At 42.2% G+C, this 16162-nt stretch overlaps 1 protein-coding gene across 3 annotated transcripts in view; it reads right to left on the bottom strand.

Moving 5' to 3' along the window:
* Positions 1–16162, bottom strand: part of CRHR2 (corticotropin releasing hormone receptor 2) — a 168019-nt gene that overhangs the window by 35839 nt on the left and 116018 nt on the right. For all 3 annotated transcript variants that reach the window (XM_074573998.1, XM_074574000.1, XM_074573999.1), the window contains 3 exons: positions 13703–13856; positions 9716–9776; positions 1928–2000 (listed from right to left, as the gene is read on the bottom strand). In XM_074573998.1, coding sequence (XP_074430099.1) covers positions 1928–2000; positions 9716–9776; positions 13703–13856 — 288 coding nt within the window. The remainder of the gene's footprint in view (positions 1–1927; positions 2001–9715; positions 9777–13702; positions 13857–16162) is intronic.

Here is a 16162-nt window from a genome sequence, read left to right as displayed (position 1 = left end):
TTGCTTTAACACATTGTGAAGTTGTGTGTTTTAATTATAAACACAGGACTCAACTGTCTGTTTAAAAAAACCAAAAAGACGGGGGCACAATCTGTCAATCAATCAGGAGTGTATTGTAACAGGAGTTTTCAGATTTGCCTTTTAAACTATATTTCCAGAGAGCTGTTTTCCTCCTCCAGCAGTGCTTTCTGATGGGAGCAACCTTAAGGAGAGGGAAGGAAGGGCTTGCCCTTCTGTTACTTCTCTAAAATATATCAGCTGCTTTCCAGCCCACAGTGCAATTACTGTTGTTATCTCATTAATGCTTTAATTAGAGCTCAAGTGCAGGCCAACGTAGAAAGGTTCAATACACAATGTCAGTTCAGGGCAGCATAGTTACTGTCTCAGTTTAGACGGGTCTCAAGGCTGCTCTAAATCAGAGGCAGGTATAATGCCCTCAGCCTTCAACTGTACCTCCATTTTCTGTGCCTCTTTGGGGTCTTTAAATAGAAATTACCATTCTGGGGAGAACAAAGCTGTTTTTATGACTCTAAGGTACCTATGGTATCTGCCAGAGATGCTGCCAAGGACTTTACAGATCTTGTTGACTGAAGGGGTTATGGTAGATTCACAGATTCACAGACTTCTAGGCAATGATGTGAAGACTAAATGCTCCAAGTATTGCAAACTTGCTACCTTATTTTGTCTAAATAGGATTTGCTTGTGAGTTAGTCTCTCACAATTTACTGTGAGGCTCTATGTGTTTTTGGGGTGGCTCCCTTGATGACACACAAGTATATTGTGTGTATCACACTGATTTTATTTCCCTCCTTACAATATAAAGAAAAGACTTTTTACATAAAACCAGACACCTACTACCCTTTTTTCTCTTTTTAACTACACACGATACGATCTGTTTGCTGCATCTTAACAATTAACACAGAAATTAACTCTCATGATTTCAGGTTAGGAAACGTTCAGTTTAGTAGCTGGCTTCCTAGGCAACAGAGAAGCTTTTTTCAGGCTAAATCACGTGAAAGGCACAGCACTGACAAGGTGAGAGCGCAAAGCTTCTTAGCCTTGAAAAAGCTGTCAGCGGCTGCCTATTGTGGAGCATTTGCACCTTCTCCATAGGTGTGGGAGTGGCTTAAGGGACGGCTCTTGGTTCCCTGAGACAGGGGACCCCACTGTGCCCTGTGAATTCTCTTTTAGGGCATCTGCCTTCTTCCTAGGTGGCTTTTAGTGCAAAGGAGTGGAAGAGTAGAATGGGGTTTTTCAGCATTGTCCTTTCTAATAGCATTGATCGTTTCCAACTACACCCAATATTTTTTGGGAAGGCATCACTGCGCTTTAGTTGAAGGTTCAAAATGGTTTATGAATGAGCTTCCTTCTACTGTTGGTTGGCACAGGAGACAGAGTCTTGGGTAAACAGATAAACAGCCCGTTAACTGTAGGCGGCACTGAAAAGGAAACTTAACAACACAAAAGCTAACAAACAAACACGCAGTAATGATGGGGATGAAGAGGACGTAGATGACTACAAGGACATGCAATTCCTTACCACGATTGCTACACTTTTCTAATCAATATGCATGACGAAATTGCCCTAGTTCTCAAGAGCCTCAAGTGGATGAGCAGATATTGTAACGTACCTCCTGGTTTTGAACATTTTTCCTTCCCACACCTCAAAACATTGTACAAAGGAAGGCAAACAGCATTACAGAGGGAGAAAGAAAGAATGGCCTAAGGTCAAGGAAACAGCCAAAACCAGATCACTGCATTTCTGACTTGCACTGTTAGCTACTGTGGCAACTTCAGAGAACAGCTGAAGAAGTTTAACCTTGTTTGTTTTATTTTACATAAAAGTAGATATGGATGATCACAGATGCCTATCAAATTATGCCTCAATGGGAGATGGCAGTGTCCTTCCACCCACATATGTGCTTACCAGAAGAACAAGAATCACTGGCCCTTGATATATGTAGTCGATATATTTCCCTGGCTCTTTTCCAAACCAGCATCTGTAAGAAACAAAACAAACAGGAAAATAATTTATAAAGGAGAATGCACTTCTTTTAGATTTTAATTTCAAAGACACCATAGAGAGATATTCCCTTATTCCATGAGTTGTTTAATCATGAACATAATTGGCAAGTGATTGAGTTTTCTGCTACTAAGCCACTTTTTGTTTGGACACAGATCTGAGCCCCATTTTCCCCTCCCATTAGACCATTCATTTTCCCACGGTTTTTGTTTTGTTTTTGTTGTTGTTTTGTTTTGTTTTTATATTGCCTATGTAAATATTTCCAGGAAATGTGAGAACCTGCTGTAAGGAGGATGCAAAAGTGTCTTGCTGGCTCTCAAAAATGCTTGAAAGAAATATTCTTTGTAAGGAAAAAAACCCTGTTATCTATTGCAGTGTCCAGCAACACTTCAATTTCCTAAAGTATGGACCGTTATGAGCAAATATGTCTCAAGCTGCATGGAAATGCTGTCTAAATAGATACTGGATGAATAAGGAGTTCAGCCCATTGGCTTTGAACCAAGCTGGTGACCATCAAATCCAGCATACAGTACAGGGACAACATTTGAAGCTAGTAAATACCTGCTCCAACATCACCAAAAGGAAATCAGCTCAGGTTAAGTGAAAGCACAGGTAAACTGAAGGGCCTCAAACCAGCAGAGGGCCTGGGTGTGTCAGGTGTCACTGACTGATGGCTTGACTTTCACTTCCACTAATCACAAGTGTTTTTCTCCCTGCCGTATTATACAACAGACTAAGCCTCTGATTTCACAGTGACCCACCACTGATGTTCACTTCATTCTCTCTGCTGTGAGTAATAAATCCATTGTATTTATGTCAGTAAACGAATAAGAAACTGGGCTTAGGCCTGGACTCAATCATTTACGCTATTACATTTTCCTTGTTGCACTTTTGGCCTGGGCCAAACAATAGCCAACTCCCAAACTATTCCTGGGGAACAAATCTGGAGCTAGCACGAGCCAGGGGACATTCCCAATAGTCTGCAAACTGCACCTACCCTGATTTGGAAGCCAAGAGGGTTTAATAATATGGATGTGAACTTTTCCATGATATTTGGACTCCAGCCCCAGAAGCGATTCCAGGTGCAGCTAATTTAACAGTACAGATACAGCCACACGGTCTGGATCCTGGTTCCACCAAGTAGAGGCAACTTTGCTATCATAATGCCTTAAAGTTTAGGTCATTGGCACTCCAGATACCTTATGAAGTAGATTTTGGAGTTCAAAGGTCTGAGAGGTTTTTCTACCCTTTGTGGATACCACATAAACAGTCCACAGAGCAAAAAATAGGTCTTCCCTGTCCCTTGTGACAAAAGACAAGCTTAGTGCCACTGGAGACTTGAAAACAATGGTAATTCCTGAGCCAAGGAGGCCACGGAGACAGGTGCAGATTTGCACCTTTACAAGCATTCAAGAAATAGTAGCTGTTGCCTCAAAGAGGTTGCGGTCTGTAAGACACAACTGCACAAATTCAAGGCAAATAAATTGAGATAAGGAAAGCTATGGTTCAGATGGAATTATTTTGAATAACATAATGGCCCCCAAATATTTCTCCAAAATGTGTTGCTTGCTAAACCAGAAGGAGCTGTTTGCCCATTGCAAAATCCTCTTACTGAACTGAATGTTCAGAAATATTGAGATACGCAGCAGATATCTAGGAACACAGTTCAGCATCACACAATTGTTTGCCTTTTCTTGATTCAATTTCTACATCTTTTAAGTTCCAAATAAATGAGAGCTTTGAATATTTTATAAATATAAAACATGTCTGTTATTCCCTGGTGCAGCGACTGCAAATTAATGTAAATTGATAATTTTGCAACTAATCTTCCAAAATTTGTTGATGAGAGCAAGACTTGGAATAAGGTACTTCCTGAAACTGAGTTATCATCCAAGAAGAATCCCCAAGGCAGCCTTAAATGAAGGAAACGGCTTTTTGGGTGGGTTTTTTTTGTTATGGAGATGGAAAGATATGAAGAAAAATGAATCACAAGATATGCCAAAGCAGGAGACACAACTCTCCAGAACTTGCAAGACCTACATTTGACAAAGGTTTTTGAAGGGCATTTTGGGAGACCTATTACATATTGCCTGAAACTCAGAGAACGAAGAGCTATTAGACGAGTTGTTTCTGGGAAGCTGGCTGTTCTAGCAGAGGAATCTAGCAAAGGGACTAATAAGGAACAGACTGAGGCACGTGGCAGAACTTAGTGGGCTAGAAAAAGTCAGCAAAGAATTTGGAACAGAGTTGGTAGAGCACAAATGAGGTTCCAGGGCAAAGGCTGCTCACTGCTCTTTGGAATTTGAATACTGCTCAACTGTAAGACCATATTCATAGAATCACAGAACCATAGGGTTGGAAGTGACCTCTGGAGATCATCTACTCCAACCCCCCTGCCAGAGCAGGGTCACCTAGAGCAGGTTGCACAGGAACGTATCCAGGTGGGTTTGGAATGTCTCCAGAGGTGGAGACTCCACCACCTCTCTGGGCAGCCTGTGCCAGGGCTCTGCCACCCTCAAAGTAAAGAAGTTCCTCCCCATGTTTAGGTGGAACTTCCTATGCTCAAGTTTGTGCCCATTACCTCTTGTCCTGTTGCTGGGCACCACTGAAAAGAGCCTGGCCCCATCCTCCTGACACCCACCCTTTAAGTATTTAGAAGTGTTGATAAGGTCCCCCCTCAGCCGTCTTTTTTCCAGACTGGAGAGACCCAAATCCTTCAGCCTTTCTTCATAAGAGAGGTGTTCCTGTCCCCTGATCATCTTGGTAGCCCTTTGCTGTCCCCTCTCCTGCAGTTCCCTGTCCTTCTTGAACCGGGGAGCCCAGAACTGGACACAGCACTCCAGGTGCAGCCTCACCAAGGCAGAGTAGAGGGGGAGGATGACCTCCCTCGACCTGCTGGCCACACTCTTCTTGATGCACCCCAGGATGCCATTGGCCTTCTTGGCCACGAGGGCACATTGCTGGCTCATGGCCATCCTGTTGTCCACCAGGACTCCCAGGTCTCCCAGGTCTCTTTCCACTGAGCTGCTCTCCAGCAGGTCACCCCCAACCTGTACTGTTGAAAAGTAAAACGCTGACATTTATTATCTGAAGTTCAGTGTTAGACCAAATTTGCATTGACTGATGCATCATGTGTGTATACACACTTTCACACAATTTGAGGGAACAAGGTTGTGGCCAAAGGTAGACTTCTACAATGCAGGCATCTCCATGGGACCTCAATTCTTCAGGAGTTAATGGAGGAAAAAAAAAGCAGCTTTTTTAGGAAGGTGTTAATCTCATTAGGCTATAAAACAGATCTGTTACATTGTAATCTAAATATTTCTAATATGCCCATTAAATCAGGTGAGTGAGGGTGAAAGGACAGATATGCCAGTGACATTACATATATTTGCATTTGATTAGCTGTATTTCACATTTACAGTCTAACTGTTCAAACTAGGACCTTAGCTGAGATATTGCAAACTTTTCTGCCTGTCATCTTAACTCTTACTTTAAATCCAACACAAGCCATTATTTCTGCAATAAAATCAGCGCTGCACATTTCTTTCAAACCAGAAAAAGAAACCTAAACCACTGAAAATTAATTGGTGCATCAGAAGATTAATTCCATCTGTGTGAAATAAAAGCCATTTTCCATTCTTCCTTTTCTTTTTTATTTTTACCTCCAAAAGAATAAACATGCACTCCCTGAATATTGAAGAGGACAATTGAGAAAGACAGTTCTGATTAGACTCATATATGTAAACACACTTCTATTGAATAGCACTAATTAATAATCTTCATGGTTCTCTGATAGTTCTTTACATAACAAAACCCAACATTGGTTTTATCATTACTGTTAATTAGATCTTACAAATGTTCTTCCCCTTACCGACTGTCCATCAATGAAATTACAGTAACTCTTAATCATTTGTGTGCTTTTTTTATTGAGACTTAACAGCACTTTTTTCAGAGTTGTCAGATTTTGCTGAAGAATTACTAAACACCAGACAGGATATTTGCCACAGTACCAATTATATTTGTCTCAATTTGCAGAACCTGGTCCCTAGTAAGAATAAAAATGACAAAAATTAGGAAGCTGGTTGAAGCATTTTCTCAACGTTCTTCCTGTGTGCTATTTTGAGCTCTTAAACTACATAATTTGAACTACAGTTCGACCTCCAAACAAATTAAGTTACAGTTCAAACGCGTACTCAGATGAAGAAGAGAAGTTTACCATTTTGTTCTGAATTTTGGGCTGTCCACTGGAATATCCAAACAGTCTTGGAAGCTGCAGGAAAGTACGTGTCGTCTGCCTGTGTCCAGTTTGCTAGGTCTAGCCTCATGGGGGGATAACACATGATTTCTCCAGTGGTCAAGATAAATGGAGCATAACCGCTAGGCTGACCGGGGAGATCAGCCTGCTTTCACAGAACAGCTGAGGTTGGCGGGGACCTCTGGAGATCGTCTAGTCCACCCCCCTGCTCAAAGCAGAGCCAGCTGAAGCAAGTTGCTCAGAGCTGTGCCCAGCTGGCTTTTGGGTAGCTCCAAGCATAAAGACTCCATAACTGCCCAGGGCAACCTCTTCCAGCATCCACCCTTACAGTAAAAAGGTGTTTCCTGATTTTCAGATGGAATTTCACGTGTTTCAGTTTGTGCCACTGCCTCTTGTCCTGTCACTGGACACCACTGAGAAGTGTCTGGCTCCACCTTCTTCATACCCTCGTGTAAGATATTTATAAGCATTGATAAGATCCCCCTGAGCCTTCTCTCCAGGCTACAGACTCCCAGCCAGACTCGCCTTGAATGAGAGATGCTCCAGCATCCTGACAGCAATTATTTCTCAAAGCCAGGGATTAGTTTTATCTCATCTGTCTATATTTGCACATGCTTACGGAAATCGAATTAAAGGCATGATTTCTACACCATCCCAGGACAGAGAAAGGATTTCGTAAATGCCACAAAGTTTAGTCTAAACTATCCCAATGGGTGATGGACTGGAGAAGGGAATAAACGATAAGTTAAATGCACGCATGTGCACATCTCACACACACGTACCAGAGGTGCGTTCCTACACATGCTTCAGTTTGACTATTCGGCAGGACCTGCTCCTTTCCTCAGGCCAGGAGGCAGTGAGCAGGGGCTATCTGAAGTATCGCCTGCTTTAATGCTTGAAAAGATGACTGAATATTTATGACAATTGACAGGCCCTCAGCAAGTTATTTATGTCTTGTTTTGCTTCGGTTCATTTACTTTACTGAGTCTCCTCTGCATCACTACAAATACAAAAAGCAGATTTCATGTAATAGCCTTTGCCTTACAGCTTAATGCCTTTATCAGCTCTTCATTTAGAAGAGCTCTGCCTGTCTGCCTGGGTGCGTGTGCTAGATGAAAGGAATTGCTCTATTGAAGCATCCACTCTCGATTTCTCAAGCAGAGTAAAGTACATGAATCTTGGTCCCACCGCTGACAATAAGCGAGCACAACACTGAGGCTCCGGGCCATTACACCTCACACTATGGTGGGCAGAAGCCAAATTCTGCACTTTCTCAACACATAACACGTTTGGAGTAGCTATGGTGTGCAGTGAGGATGTATGTGAATGTTTCACTCCAAGGCAAACACCAGCATTAAAGACAAAAAGGTGAAAATGCCACAAGACATTAGGTTTAATAGTCTGGGTCGACCAAGAGTAACCTGGTGCCTCTCTTATCAGTGAGCATGTGAGGCAAATGATGTATATGAGTACAGGTTTGTCGATGACATGGATTTAAAAGCACAAGCTCCATTTGATAATCCACCCAAGGCAGAGAGCCTGAGCCTTCTAGGCTCAGGCTCTACAGCAACAGCCTGGATATTCTGCATACCAAATAGGATCACTTTGCCTTTCTTGCCCTGCTGACTGTATTTTGTATCTCCCTTTCTTTTGTTGTGCAGGATTTGGGTCAGTCACACCTTCGCTGGTGAAAGGTGGCACTCATACCTATGTAAGCATATGTCTTTCTTCATGTCCATGACACATCATGGGGATATTCTTTCACACTTTGTGGGTATGTAATGATGGTAAAAGGAGGTAGTGGTACAGATGATGCAGTGGTTTCTTCATCTGTGCACCTTGTGTGCAGTGCAATCCCAGTTGTTGTGGTATGTTTCTATCAGAGGTCCTACTTCCCACTATTTCTTCTGGGAGTGATGAGCAGTCTTTCAAAATGAGGTGTTCAAACCTTGGTGTTGAACTCACTCACAACAGGAATGTTTAATGTGCATCGCCATTATTAAAACATGTGGTATTTTGCCTCTCCAGGTTTCAAGACACAAAATTTGGTTGCGTTGTTTTGTGTTGTTTAAGCTGACTAGTTCCTCCAGCCCTAGTTCTAGCCCTACTTCAGCACAATGAGGCAGCTGCCATGCAAGGTAACAACTACAAGGAACATGACCATGAAGCAGACCCACAATGTTGTGATCCTTGACCCACTCAGAAATAAGGTCTGTGAACACAGAAATTACAGAAATCTGGCGATCCGAGGTTACCGCCCAGGGCTGATTGACTTGGGCACCCAAGGAATAGGTTCCAACAGAAGTTTCTCTTGCCATTTTGAGACTACAGTATGAATTCTCCTGTATGATTATTATAGGCAGGGATAGAATCACACAAAACTCCCCCAGTGAAAGGGTGTCTGTCTGCTTGCCAGTAAGTGTAACTCCTGGGAATTAGATTATCACCTTCAAAGTCATCATTAAAGCTACAGAAGAGAGACTGGTCAAGGGTTCAAAAGTTTGTGTGGAGCAGAGAAGAGGACCTTAGTAGCGCATAACAGAATTCCTCCCGTGCCTACAGCATGGATGCCCAACACTCAGCCAGTCATCCTGTCCATCTCCCTTATAGTCTGGAGAAATAGTGCATGTAAGTCTCATTCATCCAACCTACTTTGGACATCTCCTTCCAGATGTGATGAAATGCACATTTACTGTTTTGACTGATCACCGCTGATCATAAGAGACCACAGATTAGTGCACAGGCAGACACCTACAAGGTAGACACTCACATTTAATCAGACGTGCTACAGACAGACAAACAGTATGGTCATATGAAAAACAGATTTCATGGAGAAAAGCATTTTTTTAAGGTTAGGGAACGGAGTTGTAACAGACAATAGACATTGATCCAAACACTAGTTGAAAAGTACGAGCTGAGCTATATCTGAGCAGTATCGATGTTCGAGGGAAAAATTCCCCAAACACAGACGCCTCTTTATCTCCCATATTTTTCAATTTCATGCACTAACTGCTTCCAATTGGAAAAGCCAGAAACAGAAATGCAAAAATTCCACCCATAAAACTATTCTTGGCAGACTGTCAACTGAATTCTGCACACCCAGATGGCTAAATCCTTTAGCACTCAACTGTTGTTTTTACCAAGGTCTTACTCAAGCAAAACTCCCATTGAAGGAGATTACCCTGACTGTAAATCATGTATAAAGCTATCAAATAAGAGCTTCAGGGCTTGGCCAAGGATATTTGGGAAGAGTATTTTTGGAAGCTGATTCAAGTAGCGCTCTGAAATTTGAGATGGTCTGGATTTGGATGGAGGTGGTGTGACCTTTCCTCTTTCCTATCAATCAGGATTATTTCTAAATTACCAGTTCAGCCTGCAGGAATTTCAAAATTTATTGAGAGAGCTACATAAACACAAATGTTAACATCACTTACTGTTCATTTTCATAATATAGTTTGCCAATGGCCCAGGCAATGATGATTGGGCAAGGAATACCTGCAACAGCAAAAAAATCAGAAGTTAATCACATGGTGGATGATACTGATGTAGATTCAGATTTGTGTGAGGAAAGTCTTGGTTAATGAACTGGAAGACTCTAAATACAAGCGGTCCTATCTTGGTATACTTGGGACATCACAATTGATAAGACCTCTTCATTTATGAACATAAAAAATATAATCTCAAAAAGAGAAAACTCTACTGCCAGTAAGAAAAGTTAACAAAATTTTTAACAAACACACATAAATACCTCTATTTCTATATAAGCGATCAGAACAATTTTGCCTGGCTTAAAGGCAATTTTGGTCCCTTTTAATTTTCCTGCAGTTGATATGGCAAAACCTTAGAGACATCACTTGGAGGTGGCTGTCTAGATTTTTATTTCCCAGACTGCAAGAAGATTGTAAACTCTATCCAAACTCTTTGGATTAAGTCCATTTTCAAAACTTTCAACAATTTTTTTAGTTGAGTCTTCCCTGTGAAATGGGATTATGAGAAAGAGTCCCTTGATATCTTCCAAAGTCAGAATTCATTCATTGTTTGCCCTTTCTAAAGGATCCAGCTACTCTTAACTTTATATATTTATCATTCTACCTGTGATGTGCAGTGTGCTCTGTGTCTGCATGTGAGTTCTTTTCAAGGCCATGCACTTTGCTTTACGGGACTTGCTTTCTCAGTTATATCCAGAAGGTGCTACAGAAGTGCTCCTTGAGCGTGTGACCTCATTGCAGTAGATGAGGTGTATTTCTACACTTAATGTCCCAGCAGTGCCATACCCTCTGCTTTCCAATTCTGTTGTTATACTAGTCTCGTGTCCAGAGCCTTGCCCTCGTTCTTGTTTTCTGTTAGGCCTTCAGAGTCCAGCTGGTTTGAAGGGGATTTGATGGAGGAGGAAACTGGAAGTGAGGAGCCGGCCTTTTGACACAGACCTCCTGGGGGAAACAGGAACTTTTTCACCCAGGCATTCCCCAGGCAAAGACTGGATTGATGTCAAAATTGGCAGAGAAGAGTTTCCCCTCTCCATTTCCCCTTTACCTTTAACCTGTCACCTCAGGCAAAACCAAATAACAAGGCAAACCTCTATCTCCATCTCTCATTCCAATCTCCAGGTTCACATCCCCCTGAAATCACTGCTACTCTAAGGTGAATTCATGAGTCGACAGAACTTAAACCCTCAGGTAGGAGTCAGCACGGTCTTTTAACCTCCCATTTGTTGCCTTTTCTGTGGAAAATGGAGGCTTTAAAGAGATGAAGCAGAGTGGAACGAACCACAACACAGTAGGGAAGGGACTGAATTGCTAAGGGGGCCACAAAGATGATCAGATGGCTGGAGCACCTCTCCTATGAAGACAGGCTGAGAGAGTTGGGGTTGTTCAGCCTGGAGAAGGCTCCAGGGAGACCTTCTAGCGGCCTTCCAGTGACTGAAGGGGGCTACAGGAAAGATGTGGAGGGACTCTTTATCAGGGACTGTAGCAATAGGACGAGGGGTAATGGTTTAAAACTGAAAGAGGGCAGATTTAGATTGGATATCAGAGAGAAATTCTTTACTGTGAGGGTGGCGAGACACTGGAACAGGTTGCCCAGAGAAGCTGTGGCTGCTCCATCCCTGGAGGTGTTCAAGGCCAGGCTGGATGGGGCTTTGAGCAACCTGGTCTAGTGGGAGGTGTCCCTGCCCAGGGCAGGGGGTTGGAACTAGGTGATCTTCAAGGTCCCTTCCAACCTGAACTATTCTATGATTCCATGATTCTATGATCTTCAACCTCAGCAAGTGCAGCTCTGATCCCCTGCACCACCACCCCTGGTGGCTCTTGTACCCTGCAAGTGATAGTGTTGTCTTACATCTTGTTCACCATTAACTCACAGGGTCTGCTGCACTTGTTTCCCCCATGTTCTTGCTAGGCACGAACAGACAAAATGTGGCCATGTCCTTTTTCCTAGAGGAAGACATTTTACTTTTCCTTGTGAAGCAAAGAACAGGTATTTGAGAATGAGGATGGTAAATGATTGTGTGTGGGAAGGCAAAGTAGAGCCAGAAAGCACCCAAAAAGGTGAGAGGAAAGATATATTCAGCTCACACCACTCCTATGTTAGTAATCAGAGACCCAGAGGGCTCTGAGATAGGTAGAGAGGGAAAATACTAGGGCCCAAACCAGTCAGGGGGTCTGTGAGAGCTGTGTGAGCAGCTGATTTTCCAGTTTGGTGACAGAACTGAAAAATATTGAAAAAAATTGAATCAATTCCCCACATAAACATTTTCTTTCTTCTACAGCTCCTCTTTGCTCCCATTTGATTTTGGATTGAATGACATATTTTGTTTTAAAGGCTGTTTCTGCCTTCAGAACTGCAATTCAATTACTTCTGTTCAATTCTGAGAGGAAGAGGCATTTCTGAACAAAATGTCATTCTACTTCCAGAAAATAAAATATCTGAACCTTTCTTCCACCTTTCTTCTTTCAACAGAGAACTGTCAAATTCACAAGTTCTGCTTCACCTGAGATTTTGCATTCAAGCAAACGAGCTGTCCACATGGGGTTTGTCTTGCCAAACCTCTCCTGGCCAATTTCAAATCATGGATATATTGGTTGGAAAGGACCTCTGAAGGTCTTCAGTCCAATCTCCTGCTCAAAGCAGAACTATCAACACTAGTTCACCTCAGCCAAGGCTTAGCCTTGCTGAATTTTCAACACCCCCAGGGTCAGTGATTCCACGGCTTCTACATCATCTATTCAGTATTGCACTACGTTTTTGGTAAATTTTCTGTTTTCTTAACATCCAACTGGAACTTCACAGTTTGCAATTTACGGTCAATGTCCCTTCTTATAACATCTGCTGTTACCAAGAAGAATTTGGCTCCATCATCTTTGTAATCATCCTTCAAATCATTCTTGGTACCTAACAGATCCCTCCTTAGCTTCCTCTTTGCCAGATTAAACCAGCTCAGCTCCTTCAGCCTCACTTCACAGGTCACATCCTCTAAATCCCTGGGTAATCTCATTTTTTTTCACGTCCCCTTTGACCTAAGAGACCCCAAACTGATCACAGTATTCCAAACACAGCCTTACCAAAGCTGAGTAGAAAGTATTAGTGACTTCCCTCAATCTTCCGGCCACAGAGCATGTGTTTTAGCTTATTCATGATGAGAAGGCACTGATGGCTCATACTCAGCCTGCATCCACGGCAAGCCCTGCATCCTTTTCAGCAGGACTGCTGCTCTGACAGTCGGTTCCCAGCCTGTACTGAGGGACCAGCTTATGTTGATGCAGCTAGGGAAAAGGAGCAGCCTTTGCTCTGGCCCAGGCTGACACAGTAGAAGGGAGGTAATGGCATTCAATGAGCTATTTTTCCATCTTTGAGTAGCCACAAGGATAGTACAGAGGTGATGTGTGACTCTATCAAGGGCTCTTTTCTAGGAACAAACCCCTCAGCAGTCCAAAAGACATCTGTAAGGTTGGACTGGCAGATAATTAAGCTTCTCTTCTAGTCAGCTCCTCACTTAGAAGTGTCTTATCTGTCTCTGGAGACTGAGTGGTCCACAGGGCATGAACAGTGCCTTTTCTGTTCCATGCCACGTGGAGCAGCGGTGTATAAGGGGCTGTGATCACTGCTTTGCTGATCAAAGTGAAAGGGGCACGGTATGAGCTGCTGCATTCCCAAAATGCTGAGCCTGGGAGTTCTCTTTCTTTCCTTAACACCAGCTGCCTGAGGATCTAAATGAAGAAGATAAATCCAGCAATAACCTATTAACTTTATGTCATCACCGCAGCGAAGAACTAAACCCGATCTCATGCTGTTCTGGCAAAGCTAACTTTGAATGTCAGATTTCACCACAGTGGGATTTTTAAAGTTTATTCTTGCTGCTCTTGTCTTTATCATTTTAATGCCAGGTACCACGTAACACCATTTTAAACACACAAGGCACTTACACCATCCTATGAAGAGAAAGACCCATTTCCGCAGCTTATCTGTGGAATAAGTCATCACTATAGCGGTGTGTAAGTAGCAGCCTTCCACAAACATCCAGAAGAAGTTGGTCACCACAAAATAATTGTAGACAGTGGTAATACATCGACACCAGGGCTGAGAAGGAAAGAGAAAAGAATATTTTAAAATCGTGGTGAGAACATTTAAAAAATTCTATATGTTGTTTTTCCCTTAAAAATCAAGAGTAGGCTTCAGTTATGGGATGCAGATTTATACCCGTGACTTGGAATCTGAATATCTTATGTGCTGTCGGCAACTCACAGCTACGTCTGTGACTTTCTGCTAAGGCTTGGCTTCGACCACAACGTGCAGGATCTCCTGTACCTGAGCACGTCTGGAAAGTCAACGTGCCACAAGGCATGTCCACACCAGCAGACCACAAGCAGCTTAAGAAGCAGCCATGTGGAGAGAAGACAAGAGGAGGCAGGCCGCCTGACTACAGATGATCTTTCAGAGAGGTACAGCCATAGCCTAGGGTCGTATCCAAAGACGACACAAGAGTCTAAGCATATCTTAGGCAGTGTAACCCACCTGCTGAGCAATTCAAAGAAAATATAAGCTAGAAGTAAATGTCACAGTCTTGCTTCATTTCCACTGAAGGAAAGAAGCACCACCGACATGTAGAAAAAAGACATTTTACTTTAAAGATAAGTTTTTATCAGCCACTTCATCCCCTCTATTCTTTCCATTAGTGCTTCCGTGTGTAAGTCACATCACTGCACACATCACCTCTGAATTTTGCCATAATTTCAATGGGAATTTTGTACCAGTAAAGGCACCTTCTCCTAATGGCTGTGCAGTGAGAGCACAGCTGTGGAATACACAACGAGCTGCAGAGAGGCAGATGGTAACATCTCATCAATAAATCACAAGTAACTGCTGATGGTAATTTCCACACAGAAGTCTGGGAAAATTTCTTTCTGACCAAGCAGACATTCAGCGTATTCCCTGAAGCATGACATTAATTACCTATGTTAGCTGGTATCATTGATGTCATTTTGGTCTCACCATTCTCCAGCCTTTTAATTAACTCTACTAAAGTATTTGAAACTTTTGACCCTCAGTTAATTTTATTTCAGACTTCATATGCACGAGGTACTGATGATCTCTAGGCAGTCAACAGAGCAGCAGATGAACTATCAAACCCAGCAAAATTCTGTGGACTAAGAATTTATTGGACAAGAAACACAGTTACAAAATGATAGCCCATTCACAAGTTGTGATCACTTCTCTTTATTGAGCTGAAATAAACAGAAGAAATCTTTCGGATGTGTTAAAGCTTTCATTTCTGTATTATTTCATTAGATTTGAAATTTAGTTTGGCTCCATCTGTAAAATGAGATTAAAAAACAGAGCAAATGAGAAGAAGATGAAACATTTTGTTTTCAAAGTTTTGTTTAAACCATATGAAATTTTCTTTTTTTTTCTCCTCTTGGCCTGAGCAAAGGAAAATAAAACCGCAAACAAAAAAAACCCCTATTTTTGGCTAACAAATATTTTGGCTCCATTCCTGACTGAGCCCCAAACTAGTAAGACCAGGTTTCCAAAGACTCCAAGTCTCACATTTGATTTTTCAAAGGTATGAGCATGAATTAAATCTTTTCCTGTGGCCTCAATCTCATGTAAATTCTCTGATATAATGCCTAGACTTTTGTTCCACTCCTTTCCTCAGCTGCAACACCTACACAGTTTTTGTCCTCTCCACAGCTGCCCATTTTCACAAGAATTGTAAAAAATAATTGTATCTGAGCCTGTTGTTCCCGTGTCACAACTGAGTGGAATTGGCCAGTGGGTTGGGAAGGTACTGGGACAGATACAGACAAATACACATGATGGTGGTGAGCTCTCCCTCTGCGTCGTTTCCATAGGAAAGCAGAATAAAATGAATTTTGAACAATTCCTTTTGGAACTGTGGATTTATTTTTATTAAATAATAATCCCAATTAGTAGAACTCATTAATTTATACCTTTTCATTTATTTGACTGAGGATTTTTGTTCCCCCCACATATCCACCATTAGGCTCCAGATATCTTCAGCAATTCCCCTTCTTGATTTATTAACATAAGCACTATAACTCCATGCAAAATGTTCCCACACTGAATCCCTGATGCTTCTGTAACTGCATTATTTAATCTCTACTGATCAGCACAGAAGAGATCGCATCATTAGCTGGCATAAATGATGTTGCTCCCATTGATTTCAGTGGTGTTATTTTGACTCTGATTTACACCACAATAAGAACATGTTACCACTAAGCTTGTATAAAGCCCATTCCCAAAGAGACTGCGTGTTCTGCAGAGAAAAGATGAGCTAATGAAAACTGATGCATGTGAGGATTTGTCCTTATATTTACAGGTTTATATTCTCCTTGGTGCATCGTGGTCACAAAGGCATTTGAGTG

This window comes from Larus michahellis, chromosome 2 (genome assembly GCF_964199755.1).
Source record: "Larus michahellis chromosome 2, bLarMic1.1, whole genome shotgun sequence".
NCBI classification, from domain to species: Eukaryota; Metazoa; Chordata; class Aves; order Charadriiformes; family Laridae; genus Larus; species Larus michahellis.
This window is presented reverse-complemented; position numbering and strand designations above follow the sequence as displayed.